Source organism: Anabas testudineus, chromosome 16 (genome assembly GCF_900324465.2).
Source record: "Anabas testudineus chromosome 16, fAnaTes1.2, whole genome shotgun sequence".
NCBI lineage: Eukaryota > Metazoa > Chordata > Actinopteri > Anabantiformes > Anabantidae > Anabas > Anabas testudineus.
This window is the reverse complement of record NC_046625.1, coordinates 16,975,416-17,000,829: the sequence shown is the minus strand read 5'-3', so window position 1 is coordinate 17,000,829 and position 25,414 is coordinate 16,975,416. Positions and strand designations below refer to the sequence as shown.

General features: G+C 37.1%; 1 protein-coding gene across 2 annotated transcripts in view; it reads left to right on the top strand.

Annotated features, from left to right (window-relative positions):
- Positions 1–25,414, top strand: part of LOC113170693 (CUB and sushi domain-containing protein 3-like) — a 196,595-nt gene that overhangs the window by 88,083 nt on the left and 83,098 nt on the right. For both annotated transcript variants that reach the window (XM_026372889.1, XM_026372888.1), the window contains exons 31-34: positions 3,000–3,116; positions 20,672–20,785; positions 21,446–21,541; positions 21,904–22,107. In XM_026372889.1, coding sequence (XP_026228674.1) covers positions 3,000–3,116; positions 20,672–20,785; positions 21,446–21,541; positions 21,904–22,107 — 531 coding nt within the window. The remainder of the gene's footprint in view (positions 1–2,999; positions 3,117–20,671; positions 20,786–21,445; positions 21,542–21,903; positions 22,108–25,414) is intronic.

Genomic DNA, 25,414 nt, shown 5'->3' with positions numbered 1-25,414 from the left:
GATTCAGGTACTCGGAGGAAATCTCAGTGCTTAAAGGTCAAGAGTAGAAACTGCCATTGAATGTGAAGTTGCAGCTCTCAGGCCGCAGTAAACGGCAACCTTTAACACTGCCATGATGTACATAGCCGCATGGGTTCTGGTGTACTTTGGAAAATTGTTGCAGTCTGCTGCATCCAGAAATGCAAGCTGAAACTCTGTTATGCCAGGAGGATGTCATATATATTAATTTTACAGAAACACTATTAGGTTCTCTGGGCTAAACCTCAAGTCAGATGGACGGTGGAAATGTCAGGCTTGTGTGAAAATGTCATTCATAAACGTGTGTCTTCATAGACACACAGAGTGTGTGTGAATCATGAAGAAGAGAATCAGACAATGGCGACAGTAGACTATTGAGCATCTACAGTCTTGTATGGAAAGGTGATGTAACATCATGCTCTTTTCCTAACTTTTTTGACTGTGTTGCAGACATCAAACTCGACATTTGCTTATTTTTAAAAAATACAGTAAAAATATTAAGTTAAAACACTGAGACTATTTTTTTTTGTACTTTTTTTAGAGAAGTTAAAGTAAATTAACTGACGGTTTAGTTTTTATTGTCACTGTATTTGGAAAAAGCAAAATTACTCCTATTCATAATAATTTTAGTGATAAGCGAATGTGTCAAGGTAATCCTTTGCAGAAAGATAAATTAGACACGTTTGATTTAAAGTTAGCAGCAGTTGACTTTGTCACAAACAGGCTACAGATATTACTGATTACAAATGTTTCATATTTGCTTACATTTTAATGTCATTGAGATTAATTTCTTAACTCTTACAGTACCTATACCACCTCCTGTAGATAGTAATAAGTGTCTAGATAGTCACTTTGGTATGGCACCTGTAAGAAAAAGTTCTAGCGGATTGTCTAACAACTGAATGAGTCTAAACAAATAAAAATCACAGGGTTCTTCTGTGTTCATTGTTCATCGTGTAGTCCAGGTGATCTGCTGAAGTAGTTTATGTTAAAACTAAATGTAGCTAAGGCAATCACAGACTGTTGACATAAACTGGTGGAAAACTAGGCCATTTTATAGCTGCTGGAATTTTAGTAAATTCATAATTTACCAAATATCATTGTGTATAAACAGTGAACACAGAGTCAAGGAGGGAAGTGGAGAAATGTGATAAATATCCTGTGCTCTTCCCTCCAGTAGCATTACAGTATCTAATCTGCCATGGTTGAATTAAAATTCAGCTCTCATTCTTAGCAGTGGGGATCCGGGGCACCCACTCTCACACCAGGGAGCTATTCATTACTTTTACTCTTGGCACCTGTGTAACTTTACCGAACAGCCCTGGGGTTATGTGCTTATCTAAAGGGTCCATCTGCCTCTCTATTTAGTATTTTTACTTTAAGGCCAAGTCAGAGCCGATGACTTAACCGTCTAAAGGCTTAATCTTCAGCTGCCCCAACATATTGGCCAGCTCCTGCTACTCTGCATTATTTAGTAAGTTGATAGTATTTTCCAAACAGACAATCTATCTGAGGCTGTCAGTAAGTTGATATCTTCCACAGAATACTAAAGTAAGAAAGCATTTATTACACAAGTACATCTCAGAATCGAGCTTTCTATCAATACACAATATGCTTCTTTCAAGCTGAGGTATTCAAGGAATACAATTCTTGGTTCTTCTATTGATGTATATGACGTTAAAATTTTAATGAGGATGGCTATTGTCCTTTAATGTAAATATTAGTTTGTCTAAAGTAAATCTGTGAAGCAAAATAAAGTTCTGACATATCTAATGAAGTCAAAACATCTGTCTGGATCACAGGGGTCCAGCATGTTTGACATGGACCTGGACAGGAATACCACAGTGACTTCACAGTGCTGAAAATGAATCACTGAAGTGGCATAAATGTAAGGGGAAATTAAAGTAAAGATGGAATATAAATACAATAAACAAAAACATGAAGACATCTGAATAGTTTCTGAAGCATTCAGGACACTAAATTAATTTTCTTTCTGACAGATCATCTTGAATTTGAATTCCACTTGCCATCATCATGCGCTTGACTACATGCCTACTTCTACTCCAGAAACCAAACATGGATAAATTGCTGATGCATCTTTCTACATTCACACCTCGGGTCACTTTTGGTCATCTTGTCCTGTGCTGCTCAGTTAAACAGCAGTGACATGTGCATTGTCTGGACCACATAGGTGTGTAGAGCAGCTGGTGATAGCTTACCTCCGACAAAGGAGTGTGTTTGTTTACATTTGAGGCTCCCGCACCTGATGGCTCTGTATCTGTGAGGTCTGAAGCAACTGTGTTAGAGATCCTCTCTGCAAATTAGGTACATCGCTAACAGCTTTAGATAGGACTCTGAGATGCAACACAGGTGCAAGATGCACCACAGTCTATTCACCAGTTGAATATCTGTTCCAACTCTAATAGGGGTGAAAGTAATGGTTGAATATGCTACTAACATTAATGAATTTACTTTTAAAATATTAAAATCAATTAAGATTATAAATATTCATGCAACAAGTTTAAACAAAAGCAGCTTTATGTATACATTCTGTTGATGTTTAAAGTGTTTGAATGAGTTGGTTCAAGTCACAGCCATGTGGAACTTGTGTTCTATTGATGGTGTTTTTATATGTTTGAAAGTAAAAAGTACTTTTCCTCACAGGTTGTTTCCCTTTTGGATTTTAACAATGTAAACACAACTCAGGCTCCCTTTTCTGTTTGTTTACAGCTTACCTTCCTTTTGAAAATGTCCCCACAGTGTCTCTCAAATGTCAAATTATTTGGTATGCTGGCCAAAATGATATTTGTCAGCAGCTGGAAGTTGACTTATCTCATTTTGTGAACTGCTTACCTTTGCACTTGCCAGTTAAATTGATTTGCTGATTGTATTTTATTGCCTTATTTCCCCAGGTATTGTAAGCTGGTTGTTTCACATTTGTTAACTGTGCTTCTCTGTTTCTTCACTTTGTATTGCCACAGCTCCCTGCGGAGGTCACTTCACAGGTTCAGAGGGAACTGTGCTATCTCCAAACTACCCGCATAATTACACCAGAGGACAGAGCTGTGTTTATGACATCTATGTCCCAGGGGATTTTGGTAAGCATTATTTTTACAGAACTGCAGAAAAATGTTACCTAGAACCTGTGTAACCGCTGCTTATAGCTCATAAATGGCTATATGTAGCTGTTCACTAATATTTTAGATGGTTTAAGACAGAAGTGAGTGCATTATCAAATAGTTTCCATGTAACATTTAATAAGTGTTTCATGCATGTCAGTGTTTTGTATATTGAGGCTGGGACAGTAAATGCTTATCTGCTGTTAATATCCAATCCCTGCCCACTAGCTTCATATCTCACAACTGACTTCAGTCAATACATACCAACTGCTGCTGGGACTGCTGGTCCTCTTCTGCCTTTTCCCTCTGTCTTACATATCAGTTGAAACACAGCCTGAAAAATTAGTAAAAGTTAGGACTCTAGCAAGGAGTGTGAAAGTGGAACGGGATCAAGGCAAACAACGTTTGATTATGTTGACATAAAAAGTGCTCTGCATTGGAGGTAATGTTAAAGAAGGTCAAGCAGTGAAGGGCTGTGTGGAATAGATGGAGCAAGCAAGTGCACAGGTGCTCAATTTATCCAAGCGCCTTTGTATATACATAATTCAGCAAAGATCCAAGAAGACCTTGGCGTGCTTTTGCTCAATATTCCATGTTGGTTATAAAGAGCTGCTGAAATCATATGCAGAGGTTTTTATTCTGTAAAGCCTTGTGCTTATGAAACACAGATTAATTCCCTGTGTGATGATCCAGCCCGACAGTTTACATCCTCTGTTGCCATGTTCCATTGCTCATAGAGTCCAGCAGCCCACTGGTCTTTTTTTTTTTTTTTTTATAAATATTGCATGCAAATGCAGTCTTTTCTTAAACTGCCTGCAAAAGCTTAATGGAGCGTGGAAGTCACCAAGCAGCATTTCCACCTGGGTGTGCAAATTTATTCCAGGGAGTACTGATACACGCTACTTAAAAGTACTAGTGATGACTGTTATGGTGTGGCTTGAGAGAAATATATTCTGAGTAGTAGTCTAACAAAGCATCTGGGATTCACAGCTTGGGTACAACAAATTGAAACTGTTGTGATTAAGGTGCATTTTAGCTATGATCTAACAGTAAATCCTACATCATCTAAAACATGCGCTGTATTTAACTGGTAATACAGTAGATGAATTGTTGATATAAATGGTTGACACTCTATAGAACTACTTTGTGTCTTGAGAGACACAAAAACCTCCTTTTGGTGTGGCCCAGTCAGAGCCCAGACCTCAAGCCAATAGAAATGCTGTGGCATGACCTTGAGAGCTGTCCACTCCATATATCCTAAGAATATAGCTGAGCTGGAGCAGTTCTGTTTAAAGAATATTCACTTACTTTCCACCACAGCGCTAAGTGTTTCATGGGGGCATTTAGTTTTAGCAGCGTAGAAATAGCATTTGTTGATATTGGTGACTTTGGTGAAGATCGTGTAACGTTTCATGACCAATTTATGCAGAAAACCAGGAAATTGCAAATAAGGCTGTAGTATGTACAATAGGTGCTATTAGAAAATGATCTGTTTTAACATCATTGCCTTAATTTACTTAATGTACACTTAGTGTGGATTAGAATATATTAATAACAAGTACAAGTACTACCCGAGGAGTCCAGCATTTATATTTACAAACCTCCAGATACAGCAGTATGGAGAGAAATTCACTTTTTTTTCTATAGCAGCTTCTTGGCAGCTCAGTTTAGCCTATAGGCAGTGTGATAGCAGAAATCACATTTCAGTGTCTAGTATACAGGTAATTGAAATTTGTAAGCGCCAAGGGTAGAGTATCAGGCGTGTGTCTTAGTCTGTCTCTCATATGACTGATGGTGTACCACAAGCCTTTGAGACATGGTGCCAACCTGATTGAACTGGCAGGAAAAGGTCAGTAGGAAATATCCTCGCATGGCTCTGGCTCAGTGACCCGAGGGTTTCACACCTGCAGAGCGGAGGGGTGGCTTGCAGAAAGGGTCTTTTGCTTTTAAAATGTAGCTAGAAGGTTTAGTCAGACTTCAGTGTAGAAATATGCTGTGTAAAATGATTCAGAATGCTATTTTAATTATGCTCTATTAGCATTACTTGCCAAGAAACTTTCTGTCTCTTTCTTTTTTTGATGTCCAGCTTTATCTTTGACAGATTCTGTGCTCCCAAGTTTAGCTGACTCGAGTCTTGCACCATTCTGTGGACAGTTTGCCTGCAATTGTTCACAGATGTTTCTTTTGAGCTGTTCAGTGCTGAGGAGGATTTCTTGTTCTACAGAATACTTGGCTTGGTCATAGTTTTACTTTTGTCTTCATGCAACTGACTCTTTTTACTATATGTTCAGGTATCAGTGGTGTAACTTGTATTTATATTCCATCTTTACTTTAATTTCCCCTTACATTTATGCCACTTCAGTGATTCATGTTCAGCACTGTGAAGTCACTGTGGTATTCCTGTCCAGGTCCATGTCAAACATGCTGGACCCCTGTGATCCAGACAGATGTTTTGACTTCATTAGACCTGGTGCTCTGCTAATATTAATTTCAGGTTCTTTGGCAACTTATAATTTTGCAATTCAGGATCCAATGGCAGAGACAGTGTGGGTAGGATGGTTGATTTTTCACCAAATTATGTCATAGAATTCTGTTTAGGACTCCCCATATTAATTTTCTATGGAGCTTTAACATCCAACAAATGAGTGCAAAGAATTTACAACACTAAACATATAAGCACAAACAAGCAACAATGTCTAGCTTAACTGCAGCCGTCCTGTAGTGTAATGTGTAATGGATTGCATATCATAGAATGTGATTAATTTGCATTTATGGAGGAAGGTAGGGTTGCTCTGAGAACACCGTGAGGCTGTGCCTGGCTGTTCTAGTGGTAAGCAACCTGTGTCTGATCCTACACCGTCATGGGGACTGGTTCACTGACTGTGAAATTCCGTGCATACAGTACCACTCAGCAAATGTGTTTTCCTTTGGACTGCATTTTGCCACGCCACAGTTTGCATGTAATGTGCTAACACAATATATGCACATAATAGCCATCCACTGATAACATCATTATGTGTCAGTCAGTTTAATCTATAGTAGCACAGTTCTGCCTGAGGCATCTTCATAATTATACTGGTCTTACATGACATAGATTAACAACTTGGAATACCTGCTTTCTTCTATTATTCAGTTGTGTATCCCGGTTGGTGATCATAAAAAAACGATAATAAAATGCTGGCAGTAGACACCAGTGCTTAAAGCATCTTATGCAATGTAGTTTGTAAAAAAGGCTATACATCTGTTTTTGAGCCACCGTTTCTTCAGACTGCACCACTCATGCTGTGTGCATAATGTATTTTACTTTGCATTATTCAGTTGTCATTATAGTACAATGTGCATCTTTGTCGTCCTTTGTTGTTTAATTAATCTGTCAAATAATACTTGTATTCATTTTTCAAGCAATGATTCAACTTTTTTAATAAGATTAAATATTCATGGCACTTAACCTCTGCCTTGGGCAGTGCTTGCAAACATACAGGCATACATTGCCTTATATGAATTCAGTCTTGCTTACACCAGTTACACAAGTTAAGTGGCTGCTGTTAAACTTATTTTTTTTGCTATACTTCAGTATAGCAAAAAAATAGTCAAATATGGCATTTTATTTTACATAAAAAATTAGATCGTAGGTATTTTTGATAAAACAAACCTGGTACATTGTGGAAAAAAAGTAATAAACATATAACCACATATTTACTTTTGACAAAAATGCCAAATTGAGCTTCAGGGTACATAGATTTTTGTTTTGTTTATATTTGTATTGTATTTAGCCTAGATGATGTGTTTTAGTGTAGCATCTCTTGTGAATGTGTGATTATTTCAGAGATTAAACCAAATAGCCAATTATTAGAAGCTTCCATGACATTTATCTTTTGAATCTTTCGAATTTTTGTTTTTGTTTTTGCTTTTTGTGTGTGAATTAGTTTTGTAATATTTCCATAGCAGCATTCACTCCAAAGACCATTAACTTTGTAAATAGCCTTTTAAAGTGTAGTGTGGACCTAAAAATCTCATTAAAATTGATGATTTTCAGAAGTAATTTACTAAAGTAAAAAAAAGATGCATGGTTCAAACTCTTGATCTAATTTGAACACAGTGTAGCAGATCAAACAACGATTATTACACCATATTTAGTAATCATTTTGGTTAATAATGCAGAAGTTAACCAAAAGTTTTGTTTTATCCTAAAGACATCCTATAGTATCATACTGAAAGGAGTCATTGGTAACGTTGCCCTAATTGACAAAACAAACACCTCTGTTTATCTGCTTAAGGCTTTTTATTACAGCTCTAGTGTATGTTTCTCTATAACTCAAACACCATATGCATAATGGTTGCCACCGAATGTGTCAGGAAGCGAGACAATAATAAATCTGGCCTGTAACAAGATACAGAATGAACTGCATGCGGTAAAAGAGTGAGTCTAACTACAAGAAAGAGACGCATAGATCTTAGTTGAATGTGAAGGACTTGGAGAGAACAAGTTAGATGGTGAGTGTGATAATGAGGAGAGAGTTAAAATGAGTGAGACAGGAAAGAAGAGAGGGAGAAAGAAATGTGGTGCTCTTGAGTGTGATCAGAAAAAACAATGACCCTGGGGGCTGATTGTTGACTCATCAGTGATGCTCGCTGGAGAGTAAGATTATGCCTGGGGCCACTGTAGAATATGACTAACTGCATCCCACACAAAAACCATTACCTTGTCTGTCTGTGTCAGGTTGCAGTATATACACCCTCAGTGTGATTAACTTAATATGAAATGTGAACTCTGCTCTTGGCCCACCTTGCTTGGACAGGTGTTTTTGCTCGGAGGGTTTTCAGGTACATATTGTGTGTCTGTGGATGTGAAATAAGAGAGTCTGCCACTGTCAAATTTGAGTGTGTTCAGCACTCACTTGAATTGACTGCATTTGACAGCCTATATTTTGGCCTATGAATGATGAGATTCTGGGTCCACATTGTGTCACATACACGCTTGAAGAATAGTCTGCACGGTTTCAGTAGTCAACAAGTAAAAATAAGGATAAAGACCCAAGCAAACAAAAAGTAAACATAGTGTGGCTAAAACGGGAATTAAGACAGACTGGTAATACAGTATATATTCTTAAACTCTTCCTCCTCTCTTTTGAAATAACCAACACTAGAAGCCTTTAATCCAGAGAGCAGAGTTTTTACCCAAGATAGAAGCTTAATGGACTGGATGAAGCTTTTGCCAAGGTGCAGCCACATACTTGCTGCCAAAAGGACTGATGCAATTTCACTGTGATAATGGCTCATTAAAAATACATGTACCTCTGCTGTCATACAATCCCTCTGGTTTCTGTAAATGAGGCTTGTGTATGCTGTCACAGCCCAGAATCTCAGAAGCCTTGTGCTGCCACAAAGCAAATATGACAGGTAAGTCTTCCATAATTCATTACCAGAAGGACGGACATATGCTGCCATTTTCCTTACCTTTGGTCATTACTTAAACAGTTTCTTTAGCACTCTGTTGGCTTTTTAGCACATCTTTTATTGTTTTAAGGCACATGCAACTAAAAGGAAAAAGTGAGCTTGTTTTATATCTCAGTTACATTTGTGGTGTCCCCAGTAATTACTTTTCACAGCAACACCCCGTTATGACCCAGTGCTGGAGTGAAAGCATACCAGTATGGTCCACAGTTTTCCCATTTCATTTCCTGCCAACGTGGTCCTATAGCTTGACTGGCCAAAAATGTTTTTTTTTATATAACTCTCTTGCTAATAGATTGTGATTAATAACACAAAAGCAGTTAAAACTGTTCTCTGTAACATAATGTCAGTATGTTCCACATCATTTAATTTTAAATGAGCTGTTTTTAAAATAAATTCTAGAAATGCTTTAATATCCTTAGACAAGAATGTAATATATCATTAAGGCATATCTCATGACAGTCTCTTATTACTTACACTGAAAAATAAAGAAAGAAAAAAACACATTGTCAATGTAAGCTGATGGCAATAAAAAAAAAATTAAATTTTCTTGTATACAAATGCAGCTAAGACAAACTGTAAAACTTCTAGTCTGAAACAAAGGCTGAATAAGATGACTATGCAGATAATTCTTGCATGTTCATCACATATTCACTGAAGTGGTTAAACTATGATTATGATGCACAGACGTATAATGGAAGCAGTGTGTCTGCTTGCTTCTGTGTTTGTTTAATTAAAGATGGAGGACCTATGTCTGCTTGACTTTTCACTAATTAGCTTCCTTATGTCACTTGATGATGGAGCCTGTTAGTTTATACTTCATTTGTGATAACGTGATCGAAATTGATCAACTGTTATACTTTCTGTGAAACAGATTAAATGTCCCTTTTTGTTAAAAACTTAAACATTAACGTCTTCTGCAAAACAACAATTTCTTCCTGTGATTTCTTTTTAATCGGTTTCTAAAATATTTTATTTCTTTAACATGATGTCAGTAAGACATTTAGTTAGAATTCCCACTCAGTGTCTTATTCATAAACTATTATATATTATCTATTAAACTGTGCTCAACCAAGCAGTCCTCACAATATAAACACACAACAAAACCAAACTGTAAGTTCCACATTGTATCTCAGAGAGTTAATTTAAGCCAGGCTAATTTTCTTGTTGTTTCATCTTCAATGATTTAAGTCTCCAGAATTTGGAAAGTTTGGAACGATTTTTCAAACTGTGGTCATACATGATGTGATGAAAGATTATTAAGATGAAGATCACAGGTGATTTTAATAATTTTCAGCTTTTTAAGGGCCCTGTGAATATCGCTTTATGCTGTTAGAAACGCACAGATCATGATTATTGTGCAGTCGCTACAGAAAGGATTAAATCATATAAAACCATTTCTTAATCTTTGAATGATCACAGGAACACGGTAGTCCTATTACTTTTGAAATTGAGAGAAGTTTAAAACCATAAGGATTCTTTCTAAATTTAGCCATCTGAGTAAGGAGAAAAGAAGTGCCTTTATGAGGAGGTGGACAAGAACCCCACAGTCCCTTTAATAGAGATTCAGTAGTCCTCTGCAGAGATGGGAGAACCTGGCAGAAGGATGAATTTCTCAGCACCACTCCATCTATCAGGGTTTTATGAGAGAGTGGTTAGACAGAAGACACAGCATGTTTGAAGTTGGCCAAACTGAATTTTTAGCACTAAAGCATGAGGAGAAAATATTCATAACAATTTTTTTCATTGATGGTTATTCCACCAATGGATTTTTCCCCCCTGGTGGCACGATGGCCTATTCCAAGAAGAAGAATTCCAAATAGTGAAAGAGTGGTTCAGGGAGTATGACATATCATTATATGCATGTTTGGCATGTGCTGGAGAAGACTTTGTGCAGCAGTCCGACTCTCCCATTATCAATAAAAGGATGAAACATCCAAGGGGGTGAATACTTTTTATAGGCACTGTATATACATGCATGCTACCAAAATAAACCAGAGACAGTGTTCGTTCATATTCAGGTCCAGGAAGCATGAGTGAGGGGAAGATGGAGAACAGTTGAGGAATGCATGTATTTCTGTGACTGGCTTCAAATTGGTTATTGACAATCACCACAATTTTCAAAATCATGGCTATTGACATAAACTCTCGAGACACACATCCAGCGATAAAGGAGGCGGTGAGAACACTTTTGTGGGAGCTGATGCTGGGGATTTCCTGCATTCTCTGGTGCTGTAGATGCGTTTGCAGTGTATGCATTCAAAGTGAATGAAGCATTTTCAGTCTTCTTTGCGTTGATGCTGCAGTGCTTGACATGCTCTTTGATGGAGTCCTTGTATTTCTTCTTGGCATGGCCTTAGATACAGTGGCCTTGTGCTAGGATGCCATAGTGAAGCCTAACTCTGTCTCAGTTTCAGAGGTCATAACATTGAGTCTAGAAATCATCAAACATGGATCCACCCAGTTTATAGTAGAAATACATTTAGTCTGTGTAGGGTGATGGACATCATAAAATGATACCATGGTGTCTGATCAGCTGCCTTAAAGACTATGTCCAGGACTCTAACCCCAACCCTAAATAACTCTTTCATTATATTGTCTAGAGTTGTTGCAGGTTGAAGACCTCCATAGTGTCCATAGTTAGTCTAGTTTCACAGGACTGACTATTAACAATTGGTTAAGGAGAAGTGTTCCCTTCAGGTTGATGTATTCAGCCATATTATTTCACCAGTTATCTTTTATGACAATAATATGTCAACAATAACTGTCCTCACATAGCTGTGTCTGCCCTTGCATGCCTCCAGCCACACTCTGTGGTGTCTGAGATTTGTATAAAACGTGGATGAAACGTGTGTAAAAGTTGCTTAAGTAGAGTCCAATTCCAGTGAGACTCCTTGTTCAGCTGACCCCGACAAAGAATTGACACTGCCAGCAAAACACGTTCAAATTAGTTCTGTTAGCAGGTGGTCATAAGTCATGTATAACAAGCTGTCAGGCATCTGGCATGGGTAGTCAGTTATCAAGTTTGGTCAGTAGTTAATTATTAATAGATCTAAGGCAAGTATACTGTCTACTTTGCAGATTTGTTTTTAAAGTCATAGACTGTGGAATAGATTTTTTTCCATCACTTGTACTGTAGACTTTTTTCCCAAGCAACACTGTAATGGTAAATTGTAGTTAGTTTAGGTTTTATGTTCTTAATGGCTAGGCATTTCAGTAATCTACTAATTCTTATACTCTGTGGTACATACAATAAGCTGATTCGATCAGATGTTCTAAAGTTATTCAGAGCTGTTTGTTTATGGCATCAAAACCCACATGCTTGCCTTGTTGAAAGGCAAGAGTGATAAACTCCAAACTCCTTCTTCTATTACTAGAAGCATTTCAACTGATAAACCTAATACAAAGGTAACCCTATGTGTAGATTAAATAGTAACAGAAGAAGAAACATACAACATCTGTAGCCATCTGTTTGTCTGCTTAGATGCTAAGATGTACACTTTCTGTATATCTTTTGCTGATAAGCATTTAACAATAATGAACAGAAGCATTTTATGAACAAAAATAATCCTGTTTAACTCCTTGATAAGACTTCTTTAAAGAGATAACTGGATGTAATTTCTTTCTTGCAAACACTATATTTATAAGAAATATAATACACAAGATCATCTCAACTTTCATTTCATGGTAATCCATTAACTACACGCACACCAGTTCAGTATGCCTTGGTCATCCATCAAAAGCATCTTTCTCAGATTATGACATTTCATGTCTTTAATCACAATTTCCCCAAGGGGATCAATAAAGTATGTTATTCATTTATTCATTACTTCTCTTCCCCAGTTTGTAAAGGTTCTACCTGCAGTGTACAGAATGCCGTTGTTCTTGACCCCATCCCAAAAGTCAAGATTATAGAGAAGTCAGATGAAAACTGAAAAGTGCAGTCAAGGTTTATAGTAGAGGGGTAGTAGCATTAAAAAAATAAAATCCTATGATATTGGACTTATAAGTTTTTGTCAAGCAGGCTTGACATATTGTTGTAGGTATGTGTTTGCCTAAATCTTGGAATATGGAATGTGTTATCAAAACAATTAATTAAGCAATTAATCCATTACCTCTTTTTATATAAAGATTCACTGGACAGTGAAAGAAAACAGGTGATTTAGACACATTTTATTGCTGCCAAATTCTAATAGATTCACTAAATTGGGGACCATTTAAAACTGGCAGGTTAGAGGAGCATACATGTTCTGCACTGGCAATTATTGGTTAACACTGGGGTAATAAAGCAACAGAAATAGCTTAAAATACTGTAGGAAACACTTAATTCTTTACAGTAAATGAAAATTCACAACTAATAAAAACAACTACAGTGGCAAGAAAAAGCATGTGAACCTTTTGGAATTTAATAATAATAATGAATATTTATTGATCCCCTTGGAGAAATTGTGGTTGGACAGCTGCCAGACAGTACATGTTGGCACTACTACAGGGTTTCGGTGTCTTGTCCAAGGACACCTTTGGACAGCAAGTAGACCATATTTCGTGGTTTTCTGCAGCAACTTGCTAATCTTCATCTAAGTCAAGAGTTTTAACAAATATGATGTACCTAAAATTATGGCATAACAATAAAACCCCCATTGTGCTAGTGGAAAAAGTATGTGACACCTTGGAATTACTAAATGTTTTGAGGTCTGGGCTCTGACTTGGCCACTCCAAGTCTGAAGCCATTGTGTTGTTTGTTTACTGTCCTGTCGCATGAGTTTCACCTGACAAACAGACATTCTACTGAATTTTATGACGGACTTAATTTATCTTCTGCTCAATCACTGCAAGCTGGTCCAAATCACGATCATTCCTCCACCATACTTTACGATTGGAATTATGTTTTCATGATTATATTCAGTGACCTATATTACGCCAAATAACGCTGTGTGTTGAGTGAGTAAGGAATTTTATATAATAGAGCTGTTTTGGCTTAGCATGAATGTGTTTTAAGTATGTGGGTGCTGGAAATGACCTTCTCCTCAGGCGCTACAAAGTGAACTAAGTAACAACGAAAGGTGTATGCATGCACCTAAAGTTCAGTTACAGTGGTAAGAAAAAGTATGTGAATCTTTTGGAATTTTTTGGATTTCAGCATTAATTTGTCATAAAGTGTGTTCTCATCTTCATCTAAGTTATTAAAACAAAACAATTCTGATCTTTCATGTCTTTCATGAGAACAACCACCAAAAACCTCATAGGTATAATTGAAAAAGTATGTGAACCCTTGGAATTACAGTAATTAATAATGAGCATACCTAGGTTTTGGTTTCAGTTTTATTTAACACAAGATTATGTTCTTGCCCTGAACTGACATGAATTAGACTTTTTCCAGCTCTTAAAGAGGAAAAACAAGAATATTAAATATAACAAAAGAAATGTGGAATAAATATCATCATATGTATTTAATTAACAGCACAAAGAAACTGAGTCTGCCCAGTACGAGAGTGATAGCTAGTAGGATAGACTATTTATATACTTAGTAACTCCCACCTGTCAGGTGCTGTCATTTTCTCTGATAACCCACCCAGGCTAATATTAGAATAAAACAAAAAAAAAAAGAAAAAGTCACAAAAAACTTGGTGTGTTGCAAGTCTCCTCTCTGTCACAGGGCTGACACGTAGCGATAGCCAACTATTCACATTCACCTACGAGCAATTTAGGGAATACTGAGAAGAGTCCCATGCTGGCACAAGAAAAACAAGAAATCTGCAAATACAGTAGAAAGGCTCCAGCTAGGCCATAAATGAACATGTCAAATGTAGTTTGGTTCAGTTGGTACAGTATAAGAGGAAATGATTTTATCATAAGCATGCTAAATGTAAGCTTCTTCTTGTTGAAGGACAGAGTTAAAATGGCCGGCAGAGATACTGGGGTAAACTCTGAATGTCTTGCCAGGAACAATACAGGTTGTTTCTTGTTGTGTGATTCTTTGGAGACACACTGGCACAGATTACTCCCCTTAATACCACCTGAGCACCATTCAGACACCAAACCATTGCCATTGTTAGTGACCAGGTGCATCAATTCATCACCACAGTCACTTTTCCAAATGGATACTTCCAGCAGAATAACAAGCCTTGTCACAAAGCACTCATCATCCCAAAATGGTTCCAGAAACATGACAGTGATTTTAATTTACTTCACTTCCCTGCACTTTCTCCTTATCCCAGTCCAATAGAACACCTTTGAGATATGGTGGCAAGGGATTTTTACAGTATGAATGTGCTGGCAAAAAATCTCGAGAAACTGTGTGTATTGAATCAGAATGAACCAAATAGTAGTAATTATCACTTTCTTGAAACCTAACCTCAAAGAATTTCGGCTATTTTATAGTAAATGTCTCTTATGCAACTTTAGCTAGGCATATCTTGTAAAATTAATTTTAGTGTATTAGCTGCAAATAAGTACTTACAATCATTTTCTCTACTGACCAAATGTATGAACAGCCACACTTTCTAATGACATGATTCATTTAAACAGTCAGGTAAGTTCATTATATCCTTCAGAAACCACCAAGTATAGTAGAAACCTTTAAAGTTTGACACATTTTTAAGTGCTTCCAAGAGGAAAGGTATTCATACTGTATGCTATGGAATAAGGAAAAACATGTTGCTATACATTTGTATCATTGCCTAGCAGGCATAGTGGTATGAGATACACAAATACACCAATATCAAAAGATAGTTACCAAGAATGAACATGATTAAAACAACATAACTGCTTTGGGTTAAGTCAAGATAAAGATGTGGTCATGGAAGTGTTGCAGACTGTACGAGTGCATTCCCTTACAATACCAAGACTAGGCCCAGAGAACAAAAGATTCATCACAGTCCTTCATAAATTAGTTAACAGGTTTACAGTGATTTATTGACTTAATATCTGGACGTGATTACAGCAAATGAGCAGATTGGAGTCATGCATGGCTGGCTTTGCATTTTAGGAAACACTGTACTTGTGAGTGTGTGTACCTGTAGATGTAACTCTGTATGCGTTTGAGTTCGTGTGTTCACAATGGGAGAGCGCAGCCTGTTCAACATAGCACCTTGTTGGTATGCTAATGCCACTGAGCCGTCCCTAAGGGTAAAATCATCTCTTATTCATCTCTGGAACCAGGTCTGCATGTGCTGCTCTGTTTGAGCACTTTAGGTGTATCTATATGTGTGCTTTTGCTTTTGCCTTTGTTTTATTTAATTATTTTTAAAAATCACATATGGGTGTCATTTGTCTTTAAATACTGTATCTGTCCCGTCTGTGTGTGTGTGTGTGTGTGTTTTTTTTTTTTTTTTAAGTTAACTAAATAATATTAAACCTAACCCTTTTTATAAAAAACAAAGTTTACCCTGTTTGGGTCACATCTTTGGGACTTATTGAAAGCTAAAAAGGTCATAATTAATTAATAATTTTCCCTGAAGTTTGGTTTTTAACACCTCTTTAAATCAAATTTTATTTTAGCAGATGGTTTTTAAAAATGCTTTCCTAAATGACGCTCTACATATATGAATGCCGCATTGTATGTCACACCAAACATGTGGCAGCATAATAGCACCATCCCAGCGTGCTGTATATTTGATCACTGTACTACATAGAGTCTGTATACACCAGTAATATCGGCCACCTTGACAGTTTTGTCACTATCTGGTGACATTGAACTAAACTGAAATTAAACTGAATTTTGACATCTTTAAATAAATCCTGAAGATGTTGACCAAAAATGAAGGAGGCAACCACTACCATCTTATGGGACATAAGCAGCATCGCCTCCAGTGGCTGTTAGAAGTGTTTAGTCCCAGTTTTTTACTCTGCCTCTCTCGCTCTTGAGCCTTTTTTAAGTTATGTGGTGGGCATTACATTTTAACAGTTCTGTACTGTGAGGCGACGTGCCAGAGGAAATCTGTACTGCTTCAAAGTGAAAAACACAGGAAGTTGCTCAATAATTCATAACCAGAAGGACAAACATGCTGCCATTTTTACCTTTAGCAATTGCCTCTGCTACCAGTGTTTTCCACTCCTTTTTAGGCGAATGCTGTATGTACTTGGACTTAAGACATGTGGATGTAGCTAACTAATTGGCGAAAGCCATTAATGGGGCAAAATGCTTTTACTTTTATTTCATTTAGCAGTTTTAGCCACTTCAGGTCTGCTCTTCACATGTTGCAGTTGTAGTTAACCTGTGTGTCTTTGTCCTAGTTAAATCAGCTCCTTTCCTTAGTTTAAATCTTGTTTATTTTCATGCCATACTATTTTCATTGCCTACTCTTATTTGTTTTTAATGAACTGTCTGAAAGCATAGCTATTGTTTCAGCATTACAACTTCATAAATCCACACATAGTTTACTGTGTAAGTTGACATATTGCTGCATAGGAATACTCTCATAATTTAAACCCACTTGTCTCAAACAGATGGTGGGGATGGTATTTCATACTAATTATACTCTTTTTGCTAGACAATGACAGTGTTTATTAACTATTGTTTCTTCTGAATTAATTCTTCAAACCACAACACACCGTGGTGCAATGAAAGTGAATAGTTGGGAAGTAATTATCTTAGGAAGGTAAATACTTGGTTATCTTAGTTTTTTATATTTCCATAACTGCACCTCTTAGAATCATATTTCTCCCACTTGAGAACATTTTGTTCCTATCCATTCTTCGTGCTTTTAGATGTGTTTCAGGTTTAGGATTATTGTCCTTTTGATGGACTGGTGATGTGGATGAGAGGGTTAGGGTTAGGGTCACTGGTCAGTATGTTCCTTTCCAGAATGCCTTGAAAATCTTCAGATTTCATCGTTACCTGCAGAGATTCAAGACACCATGTGCCAGACATAGCAAAGTAACAAAATAACACTGTAAAGTTTGTACCTCGACCAGTTGATAAGGAGGACAACACTGATCGGTTAAAAGAATTATTTTAGGAGAGAAACAGGAACTGGTAATTGGTGAGCAGAGGATTCTGGGAAAAAATAGTCAGATGGGTGAGTGCAAAGCTGGGGAACTGAGGATTCTGGCATATGTAGTTCTGAATGTGAGTATACTGCAACAACAGAAACTAATGAAGATCCAGAGCAGGCAAAACAAGCTGTAACCAAAAAAACGCGGTCAGGTCCAAAAAAAGGTTAGTTCCAAAAGTCACAGCCAAACAACATCTAGAATCCCAAATTCAAGAGCAAGGGTAAGGTCCAAAAATAAGTCAAATCAAGAAACACACAGAGGCAGGTATAGCAGAGTCTGAAATCCACTTTCGGACTTTCAGAAAACTGGTCAGAACAGGAGAGGGGGACTTGGTTAATTTAGATTAAGTACCAGGTCTGGGCAGAGAATTGGTGGTCAGGAAACGGGTCAAGTTGGCAACAGGTTGGCAGAATCTCAGGTTCTCAGGAATTCAAATGGCTGGAAAGTGACTTCATGTATGAAATAGCACAATATTGCAGGTAAGTGTAGACTGAAGGGCTGCTTATAAAGGGTAAGGTACAGGTGCAATGGATCAGGGTTGAATAACAGGGGTGTGGCCAGGTGAGAATTAGCGTAACTGTAAGACCTGAAGCACAGGAAGAAACTAAGCAGGACAGGACTGGACAGTTATCGTAACTGTGCCTATGTACTTAACTACTATAACATACTAACATGTCTGTGTTTAAGTAGTAGATTAGGGATAGTAGTCTTTCTTTAAAAGCTTCAAGTTTCTTCAGTGAATAGAGAGATAATCAGAAGGCTCCTATTTAGTTTCATACAGTATGTTGAAAGGACATTCTCCCAAGTGCACTGTGGTTTGTCGGCAGGCATTTTAGCAAACGAGTCTCTTTTGTGCTTTAAAAAGAGGGGTCTTCTTGGAACCTACTTTTATTCAGCTTGCACTGTGATGCCTGATGCTACCGTGCATCTTAGCTTGGTCCTTTGTATCTTGTGCTTCTGTTCACTCTGTGTATAATTATATTCACTTACTTTGTATTAAGCTGTTTTTTATAATCAGTTAAATTATATTATTTATCTTCTCCCCTTAGATAAATCAAATATTTCTTGGCCATTTTATGTGAGGTGTGCACAATAATGTCAAACAGCACAATGAGTACATTTCTCAATTTAAATAAACTGAATGACCCATTAAAATATTAAAACCTGCTACTGTATGATTCTAATAGAAGATTATAGTCTGCCTGAAATATCATTACTTAAAAGTCAAAAGGTTTAACATTTGTTTTTTTTTTGTTTTTTTGTGATTCTTTGTATTATTATGGCAACTCAAAGCCAAGAAGGCACACATGACAAAAGAACATTTAATTTGAACACTTTGTAGGAGAACAGAGCATTGTTTCAATGAGGTGTAAGGGTATTAGTGAGTTTTTTTGACCTTGGATACCCTTTTTAGTTAGCTGCAGAGAGAATCGACTACTCATATTTCTACTTTTTCTTTCCTGTCTTTCACAGCATCCATATGTGCTCTGTAAATGACACTGTGTGTTCTCTTTTGAGAAAACAGTCAGGACAATCCGCAGAATTGTTGTTTTTTTTTTTTTTTTTTTTTTTGGTTACTATACGATATTGGATATAATATCAAAATACAACCTGTGTAGAGAGAGAGCTGTTTAGAGAACTTTTTCCATGCTGGCAGATTGTTTCATTTACATAAATTATTAAATCAGTAATGACACTGTTGTATAATAGGCAGACAAGGTTAGCTTTTCTGCATCAGTTTAATTCTAATCTAATTTACAAACATGAAACATGTCTTGTCTTGCTTCACTGGAGAATGGTGCACTAGTAATGCTAGCTAGATAGCTACGGTAATTAACTGGTCAGCTGCACCACATTAAACAGCAAGTCCCTTAGGTATGGTCCTTAACTTTCAATACATCTGTTACAACACACTGTCTGCTCACGCCCTGTAAGCTACAGCATAATATTATTTACTCTTCTCATTCTCCAGCCAGTACCTGAGATCAGCCAGCCTGCTGCTGTCAATCAAACATTCACAATGACATCAGAGGTCATGATGGGTGCCAGAGTTGCACTGGAGTGAAGTGATTTTTATGTTTTCTCAAGATCCACCCTATTTATGCTACTAGCGTGGACCTTGTAGGGCTCAAGGTGGAGGATGTAATAACAGTACTTTTAAAATAAGTGTCATTATTTTAGACCGCAACAAGGTTGACTAAATGAACATAGTATGTGTTATGTGAACGTTGGTCTGCATGTTAAATGCCACAGCATACCAAGGAGAGATATAAATTTGAAAGAAATGCCTAATTATTGGTTGTTAAGAAAATGTCACAGGAAGGCAGATATTACTTTGCTTGAGAAAATAGTGACCCATGAGAAGTTACCATCCAGGCAGCGTATTGCACCAAAGCCACTTTGTTGTACTGCAGATTGTATTGTTTCTTAACACTGGAGTGAAATGAGTAGAGAGAACTAAACAAGCACAAATCCCATCCTCATCAAATGTGTGTCTGACTATTAAGTCATTCTGTTTCTATCTATTCCATCTCAGTACAGGAAAATAGAAGAGCTTGGTGATGTACTATAGTTAAATGTTGTCTTGATTAAAACTAATCAGCCCAAATGCTGGTTACATAACACATTATTAATCAATTTCACTAATGCTGTAGGAAAAACAATAAAAACCAAATAGTCAGAACATGGAACACCATGAATGTTCATATTGTTTTCCTACTTCATCTCAAATACTTAAACAATAGTTCTGTATTGTTGTTTATATATGTTTCCTTTTTGAAGACTATTAATATGGACACATTGTATCTTTAGACAGAAATTCTTGGAAATGATGAGAAAATAAATATTGACCTAATTCTAAGCTTCCCACTTATTCACCAAGACAAGCAAGTCACCGACATGCCAGAAACTTTACATGTATGTATGTGTATGTCACATTTACAGGATGTTACAGGTTAAAATAAAAACCTCAGTGAATGGCCTGACATGTAATGTTTGATTGCCACAAAACCCTCTCCACCATATTTTATTTACTTTTATTTACCTCTAATCTTTCTTTTCCATTTCTTTTTAATTTTTTTCAGTGCTGTTTGGTCAATTTGTGGTATTCCAGACTTTACCCAGTGATGTGGTTGAAATCTACGATGGCTCCTCCACAGATTCGGCCCTTCTCTCCTCTATCTATGGCTCACACTCAGGTAAGAGCACAACACTGGAACGGCTGAATGTCTTTATTTATGCTACAATTTCAGTATGAATGCTTCTCTCAACCACAGCAATTTTGTACTGTGGTAAAACAGCACATCCATCTTTTAGCTCAAGTCAAATTAAATGACTATTTTTCCCAGACATATTAAAAATCTAAAATCCAAACAGCTTTATTTTGCCAAGAATAAAGATTTCCCCCCTCTTAAATTTCTGTAATGATGATTTAATGAATTACGATGATGATACATATTACATAATGATTACCATTAAAGAAACTCATGAGTTCCCAATTTAAAAAAACAAGCAAACCAGCTGTTGTAAATTGTCACACTCCACTTGATTCGACTGTGACACACTGTGAAAAAAACCTTCAAATTAATCGGATTAATCAGAACACTGTGGACATAAAGTGGATCAATTGAGACTGCATATTTATATCACATTGGAAGGTGAATGTAAGACAAACAACCACATGGTACACAGATCAGAGTTTTCCATTTATTAATTTACAGTTATTGAGGACATGTTTTTTTCATGTTCATAATTTGTCAGCTGTTTTTCTTGCTTTTTTTATGTGTTATCTGTGAACGTTTGTGAACCGCATTGTCTAAAGCAGTCTTGACAGTGTCTTCTTTGATCATGCAATTTAGGTGAGACTCTCCCTTTGAGCTCAGGAAACAAGATAACACTCAAGTTTACCACAAATGGAACAGAAACAGCAAAAGGATTTCATTTTGTATATCAAGGTAAGGGTCCTTTTTCTGATGTTTCCGCCTGTTTTTTGAAGTTATGCACAGTGAGTGTGTTTGCTTCCTTCGAAAAAACCTTAGCCTTGCTGTCATCATATGAGGGCTATTCAGCAGAGTGCCATTGACTGTGGCAGGCATGGCTGAGCAGAGCAGAACGGAGTCAGACTCTATCTTGGCACAGCAGATGAGAGTGACTGATGACGTGCAAGGAAATTCACAAGGGTTTTACCATTTCTCTCGGATTCTTTTGTCTTGCTATATTTTTTCTCCCTGTTGTCTTTCTGCCTACCACACCCACCTAGCACTCTTTGTCTTTGTTTTCCTTCTTCTCATGCTCGATTCCCTCCTCTAATCCCTAGCTGTCCCTCGGACAAGCGCCACTCAGTGTAGCTCGGTCCCTGAGCCCCGGTTTGGGAAGCGGATAGGGAACGACTTTGGCACCGGTATGAGTGTACTGTTTGAATGCAATCCAGGCTACACGCTGCACGGCTCCAACGCCATCAGGTGTGAGGCTGTGCCCAATGCCCTGGCCCAGTGGAACGGCACTGTGCCCACATGTGTTGGTAAGCGTGCTTATCCTCCTACCCTTGTCTCACCCCCTGCATAGACACACACAAACACACACACGCAAACACAGAGAAATCCAAAAAGATGGAGCAGGTGCACAGAAACAGTTGGTGTCTGTTTTTCCTAGTCATTACTTATTTGAATGTTTGAATGTCTGTCACTGATTGCAAAGCATGCTCCTATCTCTAGCCTTGATAGTTCGAACAGAAAAAGGCGCAAGGACACACAGAACAACAAAGTGTCAGAGAATAATTGTACCTAGACTATTCATTTTGGTTCATCCGTCTTTTTAAATTAACTGGAAGGTAAGTGTAAGAGAATGTACAACAGCAACACTTTACCTACAGTAGAATCTTAACATTGTACTACTTTTACTTATAGTGGGGACATTTTTTATCTAGCCCACATCTTTAATCCACTATATAGACTGGTTAAGTGTTAAATATCTGAGTCACTTCAATACAACAGTCCTGCAATAGAAGGTGCTTCTGTGTTATCTCAAACTGTATGTACGTTGGATAAAACATGGGAACACTAAAAAATGTATAATACATTTAATGCATTTATATAATATTTGTACAATGCAATACCTTCCAGTAAATTCCAAAGTTAAACACTGCATCTAATATGCTTAACTTATCTCTTGCAATTGCACCCTTTTTGGTGTCAGTTGCCAAAATGGCAGCTGCTCACTCATACAGTGGCACCTAAATAGTAAAGACTGGGCAATATGAACAACTTCTGTTTTAGGTTTAGGCAGTAAATAAAGATGGACAAGGTTTGTAAAAATGGTTGTTTGCCATAAAAATCAGTGCTTTCTTAACGTTGCATGACATTCATCACATGATGTTCAGAACATTACTGGATTACAGCTAAGCAAACAAAGTGATCTGGCACAAAAACATTTCGGTTAGGTTTAGACTTTACATTAACAAAGTTAGAATTAGTCACAAGCGATTGGGAATTATTATTAGTAGTAAAATGACATAGCACTATAAAAAGCACTCTGTAATTAATCATTACAGTTAAATTACAATTAGTCTGTAACTAATAAAAGTTGACATTATAAATCAATCATGGTCAAAAGTTGGCGACTAAAAAATGTCTGAAAAATACCTCATTAATGTCAAAGTGAAAACAGTGAAACATCTACAAAGTAATGTCAATTAAATAAAAATATGTAAAGTGAAATCGGTGTTTGCTTTAATTTTCACCCCTTTCAGGTCAGTATTTAGTAGATGCACCTTTGGCTACAGTATAGAGTCTGTGTAGATAGGTCTCAATTAGGCTTGCACATCTGGTCACTGAAATTCTTCTTGTCACAAATTCTTGTCCTATTGCATCACCCAACTTCTAGAGCAGGGGTGTCCTGTATAGAGAGAAGGGTGACAGGAGTCCTAGATTTCCTAAAGTTCATCTTTCAGCTGCTTTGTTTTTCTGATGTTGAACCTGAAGAACCTGCATCCCAGTCAGGGTTGCACAGATAGTTCAGTAGCTTCATGATGGCTTAGCCTCAAGAGCATGTAAGGGTGTTCCAACATCTTCTAGTACAACCTGTACTCATAGCTTAACACCATTTAGCTAGACTAGTATTTTGCTAAAAGCCATCAGATTTGTCAGGTCAGCCTTTGGCTCCCTGGTAATATTACAAATGAGAGCATATTTACACTGAGCACATGACGGGTATGAAAGAGTCTGGAGAGGCTGTGGTTAATGTTCACTATGACTAGTTTGGTGGTGGGTCAGGGATGGTCTCAGGAGGCATATGCTTGGAGGGTCTAACAGACCTCAATGTCTTAGCTCTGACTTCTCATTGGTACCAGGATGAAAGCCTCAGACCTTATGCTGGCACAGTGGGCTGTGGGTTCCTCCTGATGCAGGACAATGCCAGGTCTCATGTGGCCAGAATTTTTAGGCAGCCTGTGAATGATGAAGGCATTGATGCCACTGACTGATGCCCTGATCTAGGTCTGAGAGGAGATCCCCAAAGACATAATTCACTGATTCAATTCAATTGTATTTATATAGTGCCAAATAACAACTAAAGTCATCTCAAGGGACAACATCATCATCATCATCATCATCATCATCATCATCATCGGAAACATACCTAGATGTTGTTAGGAGTGCAGACAGGCAGATAGGGGCTATGCATTTACACAACTTGGATAAGCCTGTAATTCAATGGTTTAACTTAGAATTTTATTGTGACTTTATGACGTTTGTGACGTTATTTTGGTTTCCACTGATGAGGATGTCATTTTGTTCTAAACAGTCTATATTAGTAAACATTTTGGTTTTTATGTGCTATAACGAGCTAATGTATGCTAATACAGTGTGTTTGGTTTGTATAATTGCTCTTTGCTTTTTTTTAGCTTTGCTTTAGCCATTTTGCTCTGGATAATTTTTGAATTATTTAAAGTTTTTGTGAACAAAAAGGATGTAGAATGAAAAATTACTTTATAGCAAATGAGAAGTATGTATTCATATACTTATATACTCATATGTATGTGTATTATACATACATATATGAGTATATTACTGTTTATATATATTAGTTTATGTAACACTTCATAGAAGTGTCACTAAACTGTTAAAACTATCTAGCTTGCAACAGACGTTCTTATTCCACAGGGGAAAAACAAGTTAACGAATGCTGCTTATAGTTCTTTGGCAAAATAAGTACATAAATACACATACACACAAATTGCCTACAATCGCTGTTACCCAGGTGCGCGCTGTTAAACAGGTGCAGATGGACATGCACTCAGTCTCACAAAGACACCCACATGTCTACCCTGGGAAGATCTGTAACTACAGATGAATAGTAAGATATCTGTTGTAGTCAGGCCTTGTGCCACCCAACAAATATTCCCAGCCAGTTTTTGTGGGAGAGTTTAAGCTAGGGTTCATCTGAGTTTACTGCCAAGTGGTAGGGGAATAACAGTGGCATGTAAAGTTTGTCTCCTTGGCTTAGATATTTGCTTGCTTTGTACCTCACTTGTAAGTCGCTTTGAATAAATGTGTCTGCCAAAAAACTAAATGTAAATGTACATTTTACCGTGATTTAATTATTGTCGCCTCAATGGAGATACATAGGCGGAAGCTGTTGAATTAATGAGGAATAGTTGATGTGAATAAATACATTTTGTGGTTTTGTGGTAAAGTAATGCAAATATCAAAATTTTTCACTGTTGGGTAAATGGTGGAATATTTTTAATTATTACTTACATTGCTGTTATCTTGTGAAAATTGACATGGTTATTTTACATATTACAAGTAATTTGATAAATTAGTTGTTTT